Here is a 23950-nt window from a genome sequence, read left to right as displayed (position 1 = left end):
GAGAACTCACTTTTTTTACACAAATGGAGACTGGGTCTACCCTCCCACTGTGCTGCACAGCTGATTTCCTGAGATGACATTTCTTACCGCTTTAAAGTAGGCAGTATCAGTGACTTAATTCAACCTTTGTATTATTTTAGCAAAAATCTGAGTCCCATTATATGCAGCAAAGGTGAAAAAAATGTTGAGTAGAAACATTCTTTGCAATTTTCAGTGAATGTCACCTTTTTCTCCCAGTGCATTTCTCTTTGTGTACAGAGATGGAGCTTGTGACTGAGAAAAGTCCACTCACCAACGGAAGCCACAATGGATAGCAAAGAAGAGGAAAGGAAACAGGGTAGTTAATACTAAGTACTTAGCAGTACCTCAGAAACAAGGACACAATACACTCCAGCTGGCTGCAACATTTTGTAGACAGGGTATTCAAAAAATGTTAAGAGACTGGGGGCAAGTTTAGCATGAGAGCTAATAAGTGTGGGAGCTAATCACATTCCCATCCATCAATCTCCAAGGACAAAGAAATAGATAAAATATGTCAGAAGCCCCTGAAGCTACACAGCATCTAGAATACTACTTATTTGAAAATGTCAAAGCTATCCACATACCACATGCAGTCAGCAGGTTTACACAGAGCTTCAAATAACCAGAAAATCTGTAGTCCATAAGTGAAATACTGTTACACTGCATCAGCTTCAAATAGAGGAATCACAGAAAATACAGTCTATACTGCTTAATTTGTTCTTTGGACCTCATCATCCATAGATCTTACCTACCTAGGGACATTACCATCTCTCTTGTGGCATTTCTGTATATGTATAAAACACTTCAAAAGTATTTTCTGCTTATTTTATTTTCTTTTTAATGGATAATTAATTGTCTCCTTTTTTTTGTGTGTGCGAATGACATTCAACACCAAGTAGTAAACTATGCTTTTCATATATTTAATGCAATTCAAACTAGTAATAAAAAATAGAGAAATGCTTCTTGCAAATTCACTGTCTTCAAAGAAGATTATCGATATATACATACATATACTTGCATGCAGATTTTCACATTCAGAAAATTCATACGAATGAAGATTTTAAAGACTGTCAGTCTTCATCTGAAACATGCTGCTCAGGACTGAGACTTCTGGGAGATCCTTTCTTCTGATTAGTTTTAAAGTGGTCACTCCCTTTCTGTGCTCCCACATCCCATGAACAGCTTATGAAGAACTTCATGAAAAAGATGGTAAAGATACAAATGGAAAAATTCTCATAGGCTGATAATTCCAGTGGTAATTGAACCTGGCATATTTCCTCTGTTCAGGTCTAACTGGGATTTGAATATTTGTTTCCCACAAGTAAAGGTTGTAAAATCCCCTGAAACATAAAACTATGATGAAAAGGTCCCTAGTGTGCAAAAGAGATTTCATTTACTTGTGCAGTGCTTTGAGATTTGATTCTTCACTTAAGAGTACTAGGTTTCCCTGGGATGATGAAAGATTGTATAAAACCCCAAGGAACATGGAAAGGTTTAACTCCCAGTTCTGGATTCTTTCATTATGAAAATGATATCTGCAGATTTGGTGGGGGATGGTGGGGGGGGGGGCTGTCAGTTCTTGGCTTGAGGAGCAGTGAAAAATTAGTGAAAGGTTTCAGCATGTTTTCAAGAATGTAGTTCTCTGAGTATAGACTCAGAGAAATAATCTTTTGAAGCCCTTTAATGCCAAATCACTCAGAAAAGCCTGTACAAAGTTTCATGTGACAGAAAACTACACAGCCTTGTCTTTTAAGCAGTCCTCTGTCAAGCACCCTTCATGGTATATCAGATACAAGCCTCCTCTGCTTCTGAATTTGAGAGGCTATTTTGCCCTATTCCTTAGAAAGTCCTATTCTGTACCCAAGTTTACCAAAAGGTGATTTTCCTTTCTATGTTTTTTTCTGTCATTACAGTTGCTTATCTCTATTAGATTCTGACCCTTTGTGATGGGTGATAGAAGAGACAGTTGCATGGTGTCATGTTAGTTTCTACATGCCAGCTCATTTTGAACTACCCAGCTCTTCCAGAAATGAATATTATTTGTGTGAATAGAATCTTTCTGAAACTTTTTTGTTTGTTTGTTTTAATTTGTTTGGTTGCTTTATTTGTTTTTGTTTGGTTGGTTTTGTTTTGTTTTCTCTTCCAGCAATGCTCTGTGCATAACAGGCAAGGCTACTTCTCAGTCTAAGTACCAAGCATTCTGGGTATTTTGTGGGACAAAACCCCCCAAACTTATCTGAAGCATCCTGAATTTGATATATTTTTAAGATTATCCTACAGGTCAGCTGCCCATCAGATATATTCACAGGTAAAGACTGGAATACATGCAATAATAAAGACTAGAGCCAACGGAGTGGGTATTTTTCTGTGAACCTTCATGAGTTAAACATGATACACGTACGTTTGTGTATTCTGTTTTTACTCAAGCTTTGTGCACATCCTCCCTTTGGTACTAGCATATGGTCTTTGAACCTTTCTAAAATGGCATCACTCACTGTTTACTGGTGCAGAGGACCAAGTCCAATGCAGTTAAAACAGTGAATACAGTCTGTTTTAACATAGTAGTTAAAACAATCTGAGCTTGTCTTCTATAGATACAAGGACATTTCTGACAGCATTCTCAAAAAAATGGACTGGATTCTTCCCATCTGCCACCTCTCCTGCTCATCACAGCAGTTCTTCTTTGCATCAGCGAAGAGGCTTGGACCTTGACTCCCTTCAGGTCAGGAGATGAGGGAGTAAAATCTTTACATTGGAAATCTGGAAGCAATATTTTCTAGCCAAAAAAATTCGGTTATTTTTTGTCACACTTCTCACATAATTAAAGAAAGTTCAATAAATGTAAATTATTTACTTCTGTCTCAGTTTTTAGTTCTTAATAATAATATGAATTCCATTAATAATATGCATTCAAGGGGTTGTCTGAAATTGTGCATTAACATTTCTCCTAAAGCAATATCCTTTTTATCTACATGCTATTTTCCTATCTGTCTGCATAAGGCTCCTAGAATTTCTCATAAGATATAGCAATTCAATAATTACCCAAGCCTTCCATCTAAAAATTTTAACTAGAGCATTTAAGTATCATTGAACAGGCAGGAATGAATTCCAAATGGAAGGGCCAGACAGTTACCTCAATAAAAGCAGTTTGTATGCAGAGGAGGGGAGCAGTCTGCTAAGCTGAACACATGGTCTGAGATCTCTGCATGAAGGAGTATTATTTAATATATGATTGCATGGTACTTACCATAACTAAACTTATCCTTGTTCTGAGCTAAATGTAAAATAATGACATTTCTCTTCCATAATACACAGAACACATTCCTAAAAAAGACTAAAATTTCTAGAGGCAAAAAAAGCATCAAATTTTTAAACACTGCTATGTCAAAACCTTATTCTCCACTTCAGGCAAGTGACCAGCCACATTTTGCAGATAATGAAGGACTTTCGAAGAAGAACGAATAACAAAGTTGACAGCAGAAACACGGACTGATCACCATGACATAGAAACTATAAAGAAAAGAAAACATGGGATTGAATTGGATCAACTAGTAGTTGATAGCACAAAGATGACAACCTTGTAAGTGTTGTGGCTGGAGGCAAGTTAATAATAGTCTTGGTATGTGTAAGTCATTAGGATTTCTTAGTGGTAGCCCTGTAAATTATACATGTGCCTGCTTTTAGGGAAATCACCTTTTTGCACTCCTGTAGCTTTTATGCCAAATAAAAAACAGGACAAGGAAACCAGCAGAATTATTCTTGCCTATGAAGCTATTTTGAGAAACATGAAGGAATCTCATAATTTGAAAAAAAATTATGTCAAAATGAATTAATGTAGTCAAAAGTCACAATAGTCCAGTCTGTCCTCTTGCACCTCAGAAGGTGCACTTTACCTAATGCCTACTGCAGGAGGGCTGGAAAACTCCTTAATAAACACATTAATACATTTTGGTGTTTCCCTAGAATTATCCAAGTGCTTAAGAATCTCACTAAATTAAGACATTTGTAGAGATGATATGCAAAGCTGTCAGAGTGCAGTACGGCCCACATTAAAAAAAGCTAATGGGTATTAAACCACATGAATTAATCAATAATTAACATGCAACAATCTCCTCACATTTAAAGAATACATTTTCAAACATTTCAATACACTCAGATTAGATTATGATCTCTTGAGCAAGCAGTTTTTTTCAGCAACCCCAGCTAGAAACTCTTTCTTATTTCCAGGACATCCCTTTTTTCCTATCTTGTTCAAGATTATTATCACCAGTTCAAAATAAATTACCCAGTAAAATTATTTTAATGTAACCAAGTATTAGAAGATGGCTTTTTTCAGTTAAGAGTTCAGGAAAATCTGATTGACAGAAGTATGTGTGACAAGGCTACAAATCCAGCTTTAAAGCTCCTATGACTGAGTGAAAATCATGCTGACCCAGTACAATCTAACTCTATTGTTTCAAATCTGATTAAAAAAAAAACCTGATAGGTTAACCTTGAACCAGTAGGTTTTATGGTGGTCCCCCAGTAACCAGCATGGAGCCACTGTATTCTCCACAAATGAGATCAGGTGTCCATTCTTGATCCAGATCAAATTCGTGCTGCTGGAAAAGCAGGAGTGCACAAACCTCATTTCAATGACTGTGGAACCATAGCCTTATTGTTGTAAATGCTGGAAAATCTCTTTGTGCAATAAATGCACCTCTAACAGTTTATTCATGCAAAATACATTAAAGCCCTAACAATAATCCAGAAATCTATTTCTTAGAATAACAGATTTTCCGTGCTTTGAAAGACACAATGTAGTACAAAGGAACTCAGATAAATAGCAGTTCTTCCATATCTATTTTCTTCATGGTAAATAAAAATAAATTTCACAAAATAGGAAAGGTCTATTTGGAAAAAAACCACAAAACAACTAAAGGGGATGTCTGGTCTCAGAAATGACCTTATTTAACATATTTTAGAGGTATTTCTAATGCCTGTGCTATTCTGTCAGCAGGGAAGTAGAATACAACTTTCACCATTAGAACAGGACTGATCATATGCAGGTACTCAAGGCAAGGCTAACATGTAGTCTTTCTCCTCTTCCAAACTGGGGTACGTTCCCATATCTCAAGAAATAGAATAGAGCAAATCTTCACTTCAGTGTAAAGCCTAAATAAATGGTTGCACTTACAGAATCTTAAGAGAGGTCAACTGGGACAGAAATGCTGCTCCTTCATGACAAAGAGCATGAACAACACATTTCTGTAGATCTGACTACAGCTTCCCAGCAGACGGTCCTTTGTCTAGTGACTCCAAATAGCTCTGGATTCATTTGACATGCACCCGGCATGCTACTGACTGTCACCCAAAAAATAGGAAGTTAAGTCCAACTCAATGATTCGAGACTCTCTGCTCAGATTATTTTCTCCTTTAGCAAGGATATAACTCATAGTTTTAAATTTATTATTACCCAGTGAAATTTACTGTAAGAGAAACAACTCATAGAATAATAAAAAAAAGGAAGCAAACACATTTTCTTCCCTTAAATCAAAACCACTGTGCCAGCCTGGAATCCTCTCATGACAACGCGAGCCCAAGACAGAACAATGTCATACTTGTTTGTGATAAATCACAGAAAGTGAAATTAATATTTCATAAATGGGAAAGCAGAAGTCTGTCAGGAAACCAAAGTTCTGCCAGAATGTAATTCTAAAGTACAACAGAATGAGCAACCAGAATACAAATAAAACTGTGCAACTCTTTCGATGACCTTTTGGTGGTCCATCTAAGTCACTTGCAGAACTTTATGAAAAGAGAATGGTAAACTTTGTTTTAAATTAACACTGATCCTTTTCCTACCTGTTCTGTTCTTTCTCAGTGAATGCATGTGAATCTGCAACAAGAGCTTCTACCGAAGAGTCGAAGCCCAACTCTACAGCTTACAGCTTTCCAACTGGAAAGTCCATGGCAACACATGTGACACCCGTCTGCATGCATGCATATTTGGTAACAAATGCTTCTCATTTTCTTTCAGTTGTACCCCATTGCTCTTGCTCAAAATTTTATATGACTTCCAAGGATTTGGTTTTTTCCGTTGTATCACCAGTGCTTCATTTTGCACTTCATACACGATTAAGCAGCTCTAGCAACTTTACAATCTTGCATATTCCAACATTATGAGCCATCACTGCTTCTTACAACAATTTTTGCTCACTGATCAGTTAGCCATTGTACAAGCATGGGGAGTCACCAGACCTCCCTTTTTGTTACTGTCATAAAAAGAAATGACAACTCCTTTATTAATATTCAGCAGTTGATAAGGACAGTTTTTGCCATACACCTAAATTTTACTTTGTGTATTACTCTAAAAGACTGGAATATAGATTTGTTTTGAAACTAATTTTCCCCTTCCAGTTATTAAAAAAAATATTTTATTTTAAATTTTATTTTCAACTGCTCACTCCCTGTTGACAAGAATGCCTTGCTTAAAGCACATTATAATAGTGAATCAGAAAATGGATGCTCTAATTTTCTAAATAAAGTAAAAAAATAAAAGAAAATGTAATAAAAAGATAAAGCCTTCATAGAGAATTGCAGCAATTATATCTCCACAGCTACAATATAACCCAAAACTTTGAAAAGGCTTTGATTATTGAACCATGGCTGAAGTGAATAATTTGGCTTTCACTAAGAAAACAAGCACATTCATTCTCACCACAATGGAGAGAGGCAGTTTTAATTAAACCTTATCAAAAGATGAATAAAGAATAAACTCAATACCCATTCCACAGGATTCTATTTTCATCTGTTTAGTTTAAGCTTGCCATGTTCATGCAATAATTAACCACTGTCCAAGGAATGCTGGAGTTGTGTTAATGTTGGTAAAGATTTAATTAGTTCAATTATCTGGAGAGTATTGAAGGCTCAGCACAGTACCAATTTCTTCAGGCTTTATACATACCTCAGATCAAAATACATTAAACTGAAATATAAGTGAACAAAGAAAATGTACTATTTCACTTCAGCTACTGAATGAATGTGCGTTTAATAATTTTATTGCCCTCATTTTAAAACGAGGTTTCAGAAATAGAATATGTAAGCTGTGACTTACCCAGCCTTTTAGATCAGCTGGGTTTTTTTCCCCCTAAGTCAGTTTATAAACAAATTTTAAACAAAATTAAGTTTACTTTAGAAAAGAAAACCCAATACTTCTTTAAGCAGAAAAAAGTATAGTTCTTTTTACATTTTTCCCCCCACTGCCTACATATTTTATGTCTTTAAAGGAAAGTGAGGCATTTAAAAAGCATTGAAAGCAGTGACACAGACAACTGTTTCAATCTGTCAGACAGCATGGACAGACAGTAGGGATCATTTCAGAAAATAGAGTGGCCCCCCAGCGGCCTGACCTTCCTGGTGGGAAAGTGAACACAGCGCGGTGCTTGACAAGCTCGCCAACAAAGGAGTATATTTAGTCCCCCCAAATTCTGACACGCTTCTCACAGGAAAAACGCAAACCGCGACGAGGCGTCGTTGACTACTGCTAACAAAGGGTTAGTTCTAATTGGAGATTGCACCGTTACTGTGAAACAAAAAGGAGGAGATGAAAAGTGAAAACATTACTTCACTACACAGACTGTAAGCATTGGAGTGAGCTGGGTTCCTATTTTTTAAAACTGTTCAACTCCATATTAGATACTATTCAAGTTGCAAGCCCTCTGGATCTGTACGTGCAGCTCCTGGTGCCTACAGTGGGAACAGAGCCCAGGAATGGGAGCATTAGAAGATTTCCCTCTTTGTGTGACTAAAATATTATCATTAGCTATTCTTTAGAAGGGATGTTTGAATAAACCACATTCATTTTGCTGTAAGGTTTAAATGGCATGTTTATTACTGCTGTGGTCTGTCCTTTGTTTTCCCAACAGTGTGTTTTGGAGTATGACTTCTTTATAACCAGTGAAAGCTGCACAAAGATGGCCAGCACATGAGAAAGTCAGAAGAGTTTATTTCCTTGAGGAGGTAGGAACCATAGGAGATTGTTATAATTTTCTTATGAAGCAATAAAAACTTACAAGTTAATATAAAAGTAACTGTTTTGAAATTGCATACTACATTATACCCAGGCTGGATTCAAGCTATTTGTCTCTGTAGCCAGTCAAAAACTACTTTACAGATAGCACTGCTATGCTTCCCAGCAGTAAATACCATTTGGTAAACAATCCTTGTAAAACACTGTACCTTATTTTATACTACTCACGTCAGCCTGAAAAAGATAAACATTTTAAGGAATAAATTAAACTAATAAGAGAAGGTGTGAACCGCACACTGAGTGCCAACTGATGCCTCAGTTCAGCTCCTGTTTTTTACCAAAATTTTATCTTTCCTTCCAGTTTTCTCTAGGGTGGAAGAGAAAGGGAGATGCTGAAATCCATTCAGGCTTTTCTTGAGTCCAGATGGCAGATAATGCTCAGCAAGTAACAGGATATAGCACATTTTCCATCAACTACCTCCCCTTTCTGACAAGTGATTTTTAAGTTGCACCAACAGTCTGAGCACTGGAAGTGCCCTATAGCCTATTGCTTGCAGTCTTGCTTCTGCCTGGTGTTTCTGTGAGATTTTATGACAACCATGAGGGAGAAAATAAGGCCAATAGATGATTAAGTATTTAATGATTCACATTTATCACAGCTGAACAAAAACTCAGCTGAAACATCAATATCTGTCTCTGAGTGAGTGTAAAAAACCATTTGAGGTTAAAAATACCACCCCTAAACAAGTCCCAGCATGTATAACTGAGAGCCAAATTTCATCATATGTGTACTCATTTATTAACAGGATTGTAAGTTTTTCCCTTAATTGTAACTATTAAGCAACTGCAGAGTAAACACAAATATATCCATACAGATATATCCAACCTCATATTCTTTGGTATCTTAGAAAGAGCTTCATTTTCTTTCCCAGAATTTGACCAAGTCTTAAAGATAGTATTCATTTTTATTACAGAAAATTCAAGCTCTATTCAAGCAAGAATGTTGCTCACCCTAACCCTCACAAAGCATTACAGGGAAACATATATTGCTTTACAATGACTATTAGCTACAAAGCTGATGAGAAAATGAGCTAAATATGTACAGACACATTTACAGAAAAATTATATATAAATATATATTTATAAACTATTTGCACAAGTGATTAGATCTTTACTGTCATTCATATAAATAATTAAATACTAGCTACAATCATTAAGACTATGGCAAGAACACAAAATATTACAGCAACAAAACCCAAAAGTCATCTACTTCAGGTGCTATGCTGTTAGATGACCTATTTGATCCCCAAATATTAATCATATCTCAATATGCACTTTCTCCCATGTGAAAACTGTGGAAAGTGGTAGCATACACTGTAGGTGGACAGCCATTCTAAGGAGAGTAATTTGCCTGGTATCAACTTTAAATAGTTTTTTGAAAAAGAAGTCCATTATTTTATCTGCAAAAGCTCGAAGGCATGGACTGGGTCTGCTACAGATTAAGTACAAATGAGGTTTAGTTTGAGGCTTCTGGCTCATCTCTCAGGTGAGAAAAAAAATCAGAAATTACAGAAGAGATCGCAGTAGAGACACAGTGCCCCAACTAAATTTCAAACCCCTCTTTTTAATTGGTATGAAACTATTTGTTTAACAAAGAACTGTTTTGGAGAAGGCAGCAAGAATTTATCTGCCTCAAGCCTGAAGAGTATCTCATTTTTGTCCATTCTGCATTTTGAGAACATAATTGTCCTGTTTATCTCCTAGTCTGTAAACATTTTGTCATACATGAGTTTGGCTGAGAGGTAGAAGGGAACTTTGTCTTCACCAAAAAAAGGAACGTTAGAGTATTTTGTGAAGCTAATGAAAAGAACTTGTTCAGGTTTGCAGTGCAAGTCATTTTTACCACACAAATTCTCTGCTTTTGTGTTGGTAAAGTGGAATACTTTGAGTCTTTCAGTTTAGGAGATCTTCAAACAGACAATAGTGTGTAAACAATCCCAAAGTATATAACTTTACTAGAACAACCTCCAGTCTGTGTGCAAGGGCTTCAGAAAGGCCCCTTCATCAGATTTCCTTCTGCTCTTCACACTGAACAAAGCCTTGGCTGACAATACTGAAATCTCCTCCTTTATTTGGATTAAACCCCCTTTGCAGGAGAAGTATGCAAATGCTATACGTGTTTCCCTTGCTGAGGCTACTCTAACCCAGCTATCTTTTCACTGTCTATTTTCCTCCAGTAGACCATCCTACCGGCTGACAGGGAGACCAGCCTTTTAATTCAATCTTTCACAACACTGACAGTTGGATGCTGGGGCCTGCCATGAACTTTAAAAGGAGCTCATTTAGTCATAATTAACTATTCCCTGCATATTTCCTAAGGTATGGTAATTGTGCTAAAAGCCAACAAGTGAAGCATTCATTCTGGTTCTCTTTTAAACTTTTATTTTTTCACAGCAGTCTCTTTCTCCCCTCCTCTCTCCCCCCTTCCCCCTCCCTTTTTTTAAATCTTTTCTTTCTTTCTTTTCTTCCTCCTTAGAAACATTTAGAGTAAAGAAAAGGAATGACGGTGGAGATAGGGAGCTGCAGAAAACTGTGATGTGGGCAGTTCAAAAGGCAAAGTCTGCCATACGATACAGGACCCCATGGCAGCACTAAGCTATTCAGCTGGGTAAAACATAAAGAAAAATGAAATGAGTAGAATAGAGCTATGTCATTAATGCAGAATGATGGACATCCTATTTGGGTAACAGAGAGTCATGAATATACATTTCTAATTCCTTAGATATGGTGATAAGTTATCTCTGTTTCCATTAGCACCAGAGTATATGTATTTAACCAACATAAAATCTTCAAGTTATGCAGATGTAAAGCACTTTACACGCTACTCTTCCCTCCTCCTCAAAACATAAACATATACCATGTCCCAGTGCACACAGTGGGGTTCTCACAGGGATAGGGTATGATGGATCCAGCCCTATATACAGCTCATGTTTATCACTGTTGAGATGGAAACCCTGGGGAAGCTGACACGGATTATTTACCTTAAAAGGCAAAATGTGACCTCAAGTCTGCCCTTATCTGTTTTCTGGTTTAGTTTAAATGAAGGAAGGGTTGACAGCACCCTTCATTTACTTACACACTTCGTGTCTACTGAAATTCTCTGCCTTTCAGGAAGTTTGGGACTTATGGGACACCTATCCATCATAAATGTGCATAGGGCATATACAAAAGCGAGAGACAACAAAGCTAAATTACTTCACATTCCAATCTCCTTTCCATTTGGATGTGCATCAGAACCTTTAGACTTGTAAAATATTTTAGAATTAAAAGACTGCAATTTTTTTTAGTTCAAACACTAGAGTACAAACACTGTTTTGAAAACAGAATCTTAATGCTGAAGAGTAAGATGGGCAAAATGTCTGAAAAATCCTTTTCGCCTCCCTTTATTCTTAGACTATAACAATTTGTGGATCGATGTGGTTTGTAATGGTGGGCAAAACAGTACTAAGAGCCAAGCTAACAAGCTGTTGCTGGAAATCTTAATGAACTATTTTATCATCATGGTCTGGGATTTCATTTTCTTAGGGGAGGAGGTTTGGGGGTGGACGTTGTTTGTTTAACTTCTGTGTATTATTGTGATCACAACACACAGTGGATTAAGAACAGAAATCTAAAACAGAGCATCTCTCAGTAGACATGAGCTGAAAATGTTGATGCTTGTTAGCAAGAAACTATGCTTGTTCTCATGCAAATAAAATAGGTGAGAAACACCACATAAATAAGAAGCTTTGACGATTTCACCTGCTAGTAGTGTTCTCACTGCTTTCAAGCAGCATTGCTGCCTTCAGTCCTTTTTTCTACCTCTAATGGTTCTATGAGGACCCATGCATTCAGACTGTGTAGCATTTACTCCCTTCCACAGTAACTCAAAGAAAGAGAATTAGATTGCTAAATTACTCTGATCCATTGAGGAACATCTCAATCATCTCTAAATCCTCAGGTGCGCTACAGTTTCTCTGCTCTGCATTTAGGAGTCTGGTAGAAGGGAAGATGACCATGTGCTGCTGTCTGGTGACATAAGCAATGCTACGACTTATTAGCAATTCTCCTACGTTTGATATCACACAAGCTGGTATAGTAGTCTCCCAGAAAATTGTGAAGTTTGGAGATGATTTTGGGGAGAGAGTAGGACAGCCTACACAAGAGAGCAAGTCCAGGACTTGAAAATTCAGAAAATCTCAGCTTTTATGTTCTCTGAAGAAACAGGGCAAGGGTTAGTGATCCAAAAGCAATGCTCCATCTGCTAAGAAAATCAAAATCAAGACTTGTGTACAAAGTTCAGGGATTTTGACAGGGTCAGGTTAAAAGATCTCCAATATGCCTCAATCTATCTAAACATACCTCCTTAAAGATTCAGTAATATATGTAAATAATTTGTCAGATATTTAATGTAAGGGGAGGACTTAGTGAAAAAAAAAGTGGTGAGAAAAAGTTTTAAAAAAGGATTTTGAGAGAGATATCCTTTTACTACAGTCCACGGTTAACAACACAGATGAAAAAGAAGACTAAAAAGTGAATGATATCAAAGTCAAGGACTACGGACACACATTAAAAAAATTGTATGGTCCAATCCTACGTTGAACTTACAGATTTAATTTGAAATGTAATACATAAAGAAAAAGTTGATTGAACCATGTTTCATCAACAGCTGCTCACATTACATAGAGTTATTTAGATGACCTCAGGCCTCACTGGAGTTTTCCAACACTCTGTACATAACCACCCCCTAAAAAAGACATAGGCAGTTCATACAGAAAGTATTTTTACATACAAGTAATGATAAAAAGAAGTCACTGGCGGAATATGGACCATGTGCTAGAGCTTCTTCCTGTCTGAAAAGTGATTCACCAAGATGGGTAATGTCACAGAACACAAAGAACACACAGTAGCAAGTTCCAGTGATTTCTCAGAAATTTGGGGGAGAAAAAATATACAGATCAGATGATGAATATGCAATTTTCCCACTCATTGCTTCTGCCTCATCTTCCCTAGAGAGTCAGGAAACAAAATAGGATTTATTTAGAATAGAGAAGTCAGGATTTGAGTGAATGACAAAAAACTGCAGGAATAATAAGTTTTGAGGGACAGTAAGGAATTTACTAATTCTTTCCTGGCAACTATTCTTCATTTGAATTATCAAGTTCCTAGAAGCTAAGAAAACCCTTGAGTCAGTTTTGAAAAACCAGAAGTTGCCTGGTTAGAAAATGAGGAGTAATGGTTAAATTCTTTCACCTCTTTCAGACAAGATTCTTTTTCTTGCCAGAAAATGTAGATATGTAGGAAACATTAGTTGTTTAACTATTTTTTCTAATTCTGAGTGATATCTTCTTTGGTCATGAACCTAGGACATGCACAGGTCACTAACCTGTGTCACACAGAGTTCTAGAAAAGAATTTATCTGCACCTGCCCAATTTCCTAGCCAAAACATCCTTCTGCTCATGTCCAAGCAGCTGTTACCAGATGCAAACAGACACTATAGCCACCACAGATCCCTCAGATATATCTCAGGGTTAAGGTCTAGCAGGTCTGCGCCCAGTGCTTACTGATCCTTTTTTTCACTCCATTTGGAGATTTCCCAGACTGTTTACTCTTCTTTCCCAAAAGATGCCTAATTTTCAAACCTATACAAATAATTTAAACACATATCACTTCCCCAAGCAAAGTACCAGAGCAGACATTCAGTAATGACCACCTTCTGAATTTCTGAAATTAATTTCCAGTTTTTTAATTAAATAGTAGTTGGGCATCTGCAGAGCTACCCAAAGTGGGAAAAATTCTCCCATGGGATCTGCACAGAGGATATTTTATTTTTATATTTTGTTCTCTTTATTGAGTTTTGCAAAGGACTGAACCGCTGTGTGTTCAGTAATGCAGACTACAGCAGCCAGTGTTCACAGTGGCCATCTGAAAGAACTTCACACTAAAATGGTATCTGGAAGGTAAAGAATGTCTGTGTTTATGGTGCTTTAGTAACTCCTCTTTTTGCCAAACTAGCAGGCTGTTAATGCTGAGCTTTTTACATGAAATACAAAACAGAAAACGCTTGTCTGTTAGACTCTGTACAAATATTTTGATTAAGGAACTCTGTTAAAAAAATCTGATTCTGATTCACATTAGGTGGAGAAAGGGAAATCCAACAGCCTGCGGTTACTCAATAAAGCAAACACTGGCTACTCCATTACTGACTTTAAAACTTTGATGGATGAAAGAAAATGAAAGCTGAAAAAAAATCATCAAGAATCTGACCACTAAGAAAACATTCCTCAGTATCTGACCAAGAGGCTGCTTAAGTATGAGCTGCAAACTTCTGAGAGAAGAATGAGTTTAATATATAAAAGACAAAATTCCTTAACAAGAAGAGATACAGTTTGCAAAACAGTTCTTCAGGAACCTCTTGCAGCCTTTAAATCTCATTTACTCAGCCTGAGATGGTATTGTTTTGTCTATGTTAGTTTTGATAAGGGAGCCAGCCCTACTTCCATTGAAGTCTATAGAATTCTCCCATTGTCTTCAGGAGGAGCAGAGCTAGACTCACAGCTGCACAAAGATACCACAATAAAAGACTCTGGAAAATATCATGATCCCATCTTATTTTCTTAACATTTCTGAAAAAAACTATGGGGAAAAATATCTATACAGTCACTTCTATGGATATGTAATATGCCTTTTATATGAAAACACGGACCAATGAAACAAATGAATGGTTAGCAACATTAATAGCCAGGGGCTTGTTAAACTGCCTGGGATGAACAGTTTGCCTGCAATTTTACTACTACAGAATGTCTTGGAAAAGACTAAGCATTTTGTAATGCTGATATTTTATATATGCATTCTTTAAGTCCATGACAGGCAGCAGACTCTGTAGTCTTCATTTCAGATTAAATTTTATACAGTAAGCCTGAATGCTTTATTTATTTTTAAATCCATACTTTCTGAGGGGATGTAGTTTTTCCTGGAAATAAAATTATATCATGCAACTGAAACTGCATTCTGATTTTATGCAGTCCGACTAAGCATTAAAAATAAGCTCTTTTATAATTCAACTTGCAACAGAAACATGTCTTTTTACAACAGCAGCTTGCAGAAAAACCCCAATCCCATTGCATCCAGAAGACAAACCACTGCCCCGTGTTAATAATGAATGCAGCTCATATCTACCGTGTTCTGTTAAATTGCTAAAATTGCCCAGATAAACCATTTGAGAGTATGTCACGTTTAATTAATACAACATGACCTGATCACTTCCACAGTTGGGAAGAAAGAAGTTGGCATTCTTTAAATCCAGAGCTCAACCTGGAGATTATGCTAAGTTGCTTCATTCATAGTCCACACTCCTCCACACATGTCAGGAGGACAGCATTTGTCCCTTCTAGTGATAAACAAATTATACATGAAATCAATTCCACTTCACAATAATTTTCCCTATTGGGTATTATCTTTCCTCCTCTGCTCCCTCCAGTTAAGCTTGCATCCTGTAACTTGCTAATGAGCTGGGGGCTTTCTGTTCCAGGTGGCACCCCCTGCCTCGAAGTCATGACATTTCCCATTTCGAATGCTGCTGGCATTTTTCGACAGCTCCTGCTAACCAGCCTTTTTGACCTGCTCTAAGAGGAACTCATCTGATCGAATGCTCTAACCTGCCAATCATGCCAGCAAATGATCTTCACAGTCACTCCCAAGGCAGGAGGGGGGAAAAAAAAGGGAGAGCAAGAGAAGGGGAGTGAGAGAGGAAGCTAGTGATGGAATAGGCAAGCAGGCAGCCTCTCCAGCTACCTAATGAGAGTACTTTAAGTCTCTGAGGCAGCTGAAACATTGAAAAACTAGTGGGAAAATTAGGACAGAACTGAATGCCTGGTGCTGTTATTACTGATTTCTTTATACCCTGAGATCATTTTGAAAGCAATACCTCGGAGATGTGCCATTTTCTAAAGAACAGAAGTTAATTTTACCATATAAATAGAAAACAGATATATTTTTCCCTGCCACCATCAATATGCAAACCTCATAATTCTGCTCTGCCAAATGGCGTTCTTTACAGAATTAATTAGGAGCTGTAAGCTCGTTAAATGAGTGTCTTCACCTAGGGATGATTATGAATATTTTTTTGTTGTTGATGCGAGCCATAAATAGCACTTTTAACCTAATTTAAATGCTGGCAACATTTACACCTCTGTATTTACAAGTATCTGCAGACAGATACATAAAAGAACAAATACAGTATCTGCAGAGTCTAGATGTGACTTTGTGGGCTGAAACCAAGCAGAGTCATGATAATGACTCAGTTGTTTTGATTTTGTTCCTTTTATGATGTGACAGATTACTTAGTGCTGTATCTTTCAAGCACACAAGGACAGATTTAATTGTGTAGTTCCTTTCAGACTTTAATCTAACTAGATTTTAATATACATGCAATGTACATACTGAACAAGGGAGGTATTAAAAGCAATTGTAAAATGAAAATTTCAGGGAGAAAACTTAAATAAAAAGGCTTATATCATGATACTACATGCTGTGATTGTATTGTTACAATATACCTGCCAGAAAATATAATGCACAAGTTGTCCTTATATTAACATCAAAAGAGGGTTGCAGAAGTGGCTGTACAGAATTGATATCTAGGTTACTAACAGCAGAGAATGATCCTCCATAAATACTAATTCAAAATACATATATGGTCCAAAACAACATTAATAGTTTATAACAAGACCACAAGATTATGAAAGTACTGAATTCTGTTTCCACTTCTTAAAATATCTGAAGATACTCTTTCAGTGCTGTTCTTCTATATGAGAGATTTTTATTGGAGAATTTAGTATTCTTTCCTGAATTTTTTGAGTTTTCCTCCCAAGACTTTTTACAGCAATTAACACTAGGAGGATGTAGGAAACCCATCCATCCTCATCCCAGCTTATGGGGCAGAATAAATTAATGTAATTTATTAACTGAGTTGCAAACTATTTCGACATTTAGGCAAGAACCTTCCCACAACTAGAAACATTCATGCACATTTATTTTAATGGGTGTTGCCTTCAGACCCAAAGTGGTTTGCCGTGTGTTTATTTCATAGCGAATCAGGCAATGAAAGCTTCAGACTCAAAATGGCAACACAAAGCTTGCTCTCCACAGACACAATTCCAGTATATGGAATTACTAAAATTAATTTTTTGTTTATGATTTGGCTGAAAGTAAAATGTTCTGTTAATTGTGAATGCTACAAATGATGCCTGAAAGGCAATGCCTCTCATTAGCTTTGCTGTCTCTCTGGGTTACGGTCTGTGTGGCAGCATTGGAAGCCTCTGCTTTGTCTGGAAACCTCGGTTTCTCCCCTTCAGTGGTTCCACTTTCCTCTTAGACAAAGCCTAACTGAGGAGTCATGTGAGGAAATAATCCTAAAGAAGAGGTGACTGTCCATGGGAGAATAGGGAGAGTTGAGACCCGCTTCTGCCTCCCTCCCAGTCATTATCATTTATACATTGTCCTCACCACATTCAAATGTCATCCCAGACTATCAGCCCACTGGAACTCAAATGGCCTTTCATGCCTAGACACTTCTTAAAGCATCAACGGCCCACAAAGACCATCTAGTGGGAATTGCTTGCTATCCTAATATTAATTATGCAATACAGTGCACTTTTGGCACAGATGATTCCACCTTTCATCTCTTAAATTTAAGAGCAAACAAACTGGAAAGACAGATAAACAGCGCTGCAACTGAGCACATGCATTCATGCCAAGTATCACTAACATCTTTCCTATAGCATAAATGACTGTTAAATTACAAACCTCTACACTAAAAATTAATTGAAAATGAATCTTCACAGTGCTGAAGGCAAGTTATCATGCATTAGAAATGAACTGAAAATAGGCTCCATACTATGCCATGGTACAAGAAAATATGGTATTGTCCTTCGAAAAAAGTTATCTGTGACAGTAGTAACACTTCATTTTTCTTTGCCAGCTCTGCAGCTGATTTGGTCATGACATATAACAATTTAAAAAAGTAATGCCAATAAATATGCAGCCAGTAATTTCACACAGAATTACATGGAGTATATAATTGCAGAGAAGAAACCAACATCTCCTAGACATGAAGGTTTGAAATACTTGTCCTACCAAGTAGAGTATGTAACAATAAATATGAAGACCTCCTCCTCTGTCCTGCTTCCTTTCTTTCTCCTTCTTTCCTAAAGAAACTCCCAAGGTACCTCTCCTCTGAAAATCCTGTCCATGATTTTAGAAATCCTATTCATGCCTACTTATTTCCATATACTTATTTCGAGGCACAGATGTTGGCCTGGTCTTTCAGTCTCCAGATCAGACAGGCTTTCAGCACAACCAGTGCTCAGCTATCTTAGTGAGACCACTCGGCATCCTTCACCAATTCACTCTCCATACCTCTATGCATTACATTACCCACTCTTTTTGTCAAAAAAACCAAGAGACTGTGTATTCTAATACTTACTCAGAATGCAATTAAATGACTGTATTTCACATGACAACAGACAAGGCAAGTTGTTACAGTACTGACATTAGGAAACCATTAAACATATTTTCTAAGTCCTATGAACTCCTTGATCAAGTAGTGGGTTCCCTTTACTGTGGTATACTGGGGAACCTGATGGACAGTTCCTCCACCCTCAGTCCCCATGTGTAACTTAGGTAAGATGGGTGGTTTATATGAAGGCATCTTTGCACTGGCCACCTATTTGCTCAGTCCATTTCACCCTCTGTGCAGAGTCCAGTGAATACTGGTGGATTTTTTTAATGGATGAATAGAGGGTGAAAATCAGTCTATAACTTTCATTTTAGATTAATAGAAATAAGATAATAGATATCATGAGGAGAATATAATTTAATGCCTGGAGTTTTTCCCTTATCTGTTTAATTTAGGATATATTCTATCAGTGTGGTGATCTCAGTCTTTGATACTAAGTAAAGCATGGCTGGAACAGTCTCATAATACCATTATGTTGTCAACACATGAAAATAATGGCACTAAAAGTATTAGAGAGTCAAAGAGTATCTTGGATTCTGTAGTTGTCTTTCACAGCTTAATACTAATCTAGCGTTTTACAAAATTGATGTTACAATTTCAACTCTGTTTAGTACTGTCATTACTGGACTCAAACCCAAATTGCTTTCAGCTGCCCACCACAACTGCACCTTATTAGCCTTTTCACGGAAGCCAATTTATGCAAATCCAGCATTAGTTAAATAATTAAACTGACCCTCAACATTAATGTATAGATAGTGGCACTAAAAGATGCAAGAGAAATTTAAACCTCCCATCTTCAGTCTTAGGCCCCTGTCTTTTCCACTGCAGCAGCACAATGACTGTATACATCTATCTGAATCCATCTATTAAAAAAAAAGAAAGTGCATTAAAAACATTAAACTGGCAACTGCTGTGCTTTTATAGCTCTGCTTTTCTCACTGAATTTTGAGATTTTGCACCTATAAAGCACTACTGGCTGATATGCAGCCTCTCAGTCCAGAAATTCTCTTTTATGCAGACCTTTCTCCACTTTAATTACTACAGTTTTATCCCCTGAAGCTGCAGAGATGAAGACTTAGATACACAGTGTATGGTTTTCCACAGTGTTTTAGCAACACTGGGACACCCAGAATGCAGTAAACGCAGGGGAGTAGTGAATGAGAATGACTTTTCAATACTGACTGCTGGACACATGCACTGCTGGACTACAGCTTCCCTGCAGCTCGACTAGGGCAAGGCAGGCAAAAATTATGTTCCCACACAGCAGAGCTGAAGAGACACTCTTACACAATTTATAAATGTAAAACTGAAGGTGAAAAACAAAAATGAAACTATTTAGATGGGGATGCAATAACACCCACTTCTTTAGCTAGTAAAGAGAAAAAGGTGATTTTACATAACAATTCTGTGCTACTGAAAATGCCTGGTCAGAAGGTACAAAATTACTGGCACTTTTTGCCATTATAGTAGTAACTGTCACCTCTTCAGCTTTTTTCTGTTTTACACAGCTGAGCTGACCCAAATGACGCCATCATCTCTTTGATTGGCTGGGCTGGTGTCAGTTGCTGACTTAAATGGACACAGAAGAAAGAATTTAGCATCCTGCAATTGAAATTCAGGATTGCTCGGATGCATGTGCGTGTGGTGAAGCAATACAAATAAAGACCACTTTCTGTTTTGCTTCAGTGAATTGTCAAAGAGATTTAGAAAGCCAGGGGATCTCATTATGGTAATACAGGTTAAATACTTTAAAAGCATATGGTGTTACCATCCTGAATGAAGCTGTCCCTGCTGGCTCCAGGAAGCAGACAATAGGCCAGAAACACATCTTGTGTCTCTGGTCCACCAATGGGAACTGGGGATTATAAATCACCGTAAGAAAACATTGTGTGCTATCTGGTATCAGGTAATGCCTTGTCTTTTCAATTACTATTTGATTAATCCTTCTCCAGAGAGCAACAAGCTTTAGCCATGTGTTCCACTGGCCAAATGGAAACAGAGCTCTAGAATTTCTTATGGTCCTTGTCTAGATAAAACTGTGTCTGTAGAGATGGGTGACTATAATATACATAATATAACTCAACAGTATATGTAGAGATGGGAAATGCTTCCACCAAGATGCTTCCTCCCCATGGGGAAAAAATATCGGGGAAAAAATATCAGTGAAAACCATCAGGCACAAAATAAAATTTTTCTGCTTTAACACAAAGCTTTAAAGATGCTCGGATATGGCCTAAAGGTTTCTTTCCTTTCTCCACCAAAGGCTGCATCTAATTCACTGCTGACAGATTCTTCTGTGTGCAATGGAGCTCATTACCACATATTTGCTAATTTTCTCCAGTAGGGAGCAGCCTCATCATTGACCTTGGTAACTCCAAATGTTAGGTTGTTCCCCATGGGCACTGGAACTTGTCTCTTCTTGGAGCCCAAGACGATACAGTGTGGTCCACAAAAACCCTATTAGTAGTCTGAGCCACTGACTGTGATGTTATCTGATCATGCTCACTGACATTTTAACAGCTTGTGCTGTTTGCCTCCATCCCTCTAACTCTACTTGCCTTGTTTACCTGTTAACTTCATGGCCCCTGGAGAGCTACTGCCATCTTTTTTTTGCTATTCATGCATGTTTTTGCTTAACTAAGCCTTGTGAATGGAGACTTTAAGAGAATATTTGTAATAAATACCCCTTCCTTAATGCCACTATCCTGCTTACTGCAACTTGACACTTCTGCTAGAACAACTGACTCATAACTCACCCATTTTACAGGCTAAACATCCTACTTGCCAGTCCCCATTCTACTGCTTAACATTACAACACCTGCTACTCACCAGATCTCCTTTTCACATAAGCAAAACTGTAGTCTTTTTTCCCCAACTCCTTTCACTCTCCTACACTAACTCATACCTCCACTTGCTTGGTGGTCTCAGGCCTTTAAAGGTTTCCACTAATTCTAACAATTCCTCACCCAAATCCAGTTTCCATGTTCACATTTTTTTTGCCTCTCCTGCTATTTTAGTTTCACCTCAATAATCTCCAGCTCTCCACATAGTACAGAGAAGAGGACTTCTGCTTGGTGCTAATACTTTTCCAGCATTATCCACTGCTCCCCATCTCATATCACAAGACAAATACTGGAACAGGGAGCTAATATATTATTCCACTGTAAGCACCTAACACAACAAAGTCCCAAGCCACAGTGGAAAACTGTAATCAATAATGTATACGTCTGAACATTTGTTAAGTGGCGTCAGACTTTACACAATGAAATGTGCTATTCTGTATTAAAACTGTGGCTGAGCAGCCATAACAGTACACTGATGTATGTCAAAGGTACCTATGGTTCTCTCTTTCTGTTTACATATAAATTTTAAAAAAGTAATCTGCATCTGCTCAAATAGATATTCAGTAAGAATAATCCAATGGTTCTCTTTTGTGCTATTTTACATGCTAATTTCCACATGCAAACTTTCTTCTGCATATTATAAAAATGAAAAATTATATTTGTTTGGAAGCAACAGAAAGGAAATTCTGTACATGAGAATTGAGATTCTGCACATTAGCTTCTATACAAAAGGTCTTTAGCACAGATGTGCACATTCTAAATTTACTTTAGATGGATGATATGTCATGTTAGAACAGACAAGGTTGAAGAGACGTCTGCAGGGACACAGCCCCAGGAAAAAGTAGGGATTAGCTTGTCAATAAAGATGTAAACAGACTGCTCTGAGGCAGCCTCATTTCTGACATTAGAGAATCTTAAATGGTTTGCTGGCGAAGAGCTTGTGCAAAAATTGGGGCAGACTGTCAACATTGAAACCTATTCATTCCAGTTTTTCAGTAGTTACTGCCTTTCAGGCAAAGAGACTCCATAACATCACAGGGTTAAAAAACAATTGAACATAAACATACAACAGTAAATCCAATTGTAATTAATTTGAGAAAATTATACCTGATATTCTAAAAGGTACACAGCTAAAGACAGACATGAACTACATTTCTATGAGGCTATATCTTCAAATAGGTACATAAGCATATGAGCACTTAGCTCTTAGAGCTTCTGTAACAAGCTGTTATAATGGACTGAACATGCAAAAGCAACCGTGACTTTAAAATAAATAAATAAATAAAGGCAGACATTGGTTTTTTGGATAAATCCGCACTTTAGGTATTTTGTGAAACACTGTGGTATGAAACCATTTAGAGAAGCATAATAAACAGAGCTGCTATATAAGGGAATACTGCTTATCTGGAAGACTTTGTCAAGTGCTAAATTCTAGCAAACAAACACTAGGGTGATGCATATGGGAGGAAGAGAATTAATGCCATGATATAACACCCACCATTGCCTTACTGTAATTTGGTAAGTAGAGTTTCTACTCTCCAGCCCTTCCCAAGTTCTATTCCGCACTTAGAATACCAGAAGTCATATAACACACTATTTCACTGCTGAATAACTATGGTTGATACTGAATGAAAGCCACTAAAGAACAGACACAGTACTAGTAGGTCAGGAATACAGATCATATTCACTAATATGACAGCACCTCTTTCTCTAGCAAGAACATCCTTCTGCCATCGAACCTACTAAATCATAGAATCACAGATAGTTAGGGTTGGAAAGGACCTTAAATCATAGAACAGAATCACAGAATTTCTTGTCCTTGCCCTCAAACAACAGAACTGGCAAGAAGTATTTTCTCTCTGCATATCTTACCAGAGGAAAAAAATATCAATCCAAATTAAAGGCAACCTATTGTTTAATATGCTAGCACCAACTTTTGCAATATTTACAACCTGTCAGTGACACTGATCCTGCCCATAAGGCCAGAAACACTCATATTACCATAAGACTGCAAAAACAGATTATCAGCCTGCACATGAATAGGTGCAGCTGAATTTTATATTTTGTTTCTCTAAGGATAACTAAAGAGTATTTTCAAAGATATACCTTCCAATAATCATGTCTTACCTGCATTATCAGTTGTGAACATAGGTATTCTTCAGTGTTTGCTGTTTGATACACCTTTGCCATAACTATTGTTTTTTCCAAAGGCTCTCATGCTTTCTCCAGTCTCTGGCTGTAATCTTACATTCGGTACAGTAAAAATAGAAGACACTGCAAAAAAAGTGTCAGTTCAGAAACTCTGATTATTTTTTTTTCTGTAAAAGCAGTAATTTAAAAATAATTATTTAATATATATGGCAAACACAACACAGTAAATATATACAGCTTTTATGTCTACCAGCTATTTATGCAAGCAAGTACTGTACAAATTCTGAATGGAAAGAAGCCGCATGCATTATGATGGAAGTTGTATGATGCAAACATTCTTAGCTGGATGCAACTTCTAAAAAAACCTG

At 37.2% G+C, this 23950-nt stretch overlaps 1 protein-coding gene across 3 annotated transcripts in view; it reads right to left on the bottom strand.

Moving 5' to 3' along the window:
• Window positions 1–23950, bottom strand: part of CDK14 (cyclin dependent kinase 14) — a 314027-nt gene that overhangs the window by 36383 nt on the left and 253694 nt on the right. For all 3 annotated transcript variants that reach the window (XM_027639274.1, XM_027639276.1, XM_027639275.1), the window contains one exon: window positions 23559–23705. In XM_027639274.1, coding sequence (XP_027495075.1) covers window positions 23590–23705 — 116 coding nt within the window. In that variant the 3' untranslated portion in view covers window positions 23559–23589. The remainder of the gene's footprint in view (window positions 1–23558; window positions 23706–23950) is intronic.

The sequence above is a fragment of the Corapipo altera genome, unplaced genomic scaffold (assembly GCF_003945725.1).
Source record: "Corapipo altera isolate COAL_440 unplaced genomic scaffold, ASM394572v1 44, whole genome shotgun sequence".
In the NCBI taxonomy this organism is placed as follows: Eukaryota; Metazoa; Chordata; class Aves; order Passeriformes; family Pipridae; genus Corapipo; species Corapipo altera.
This window is presented reverse-complemented; position numbering and strand designations above follow the sequence as displayed.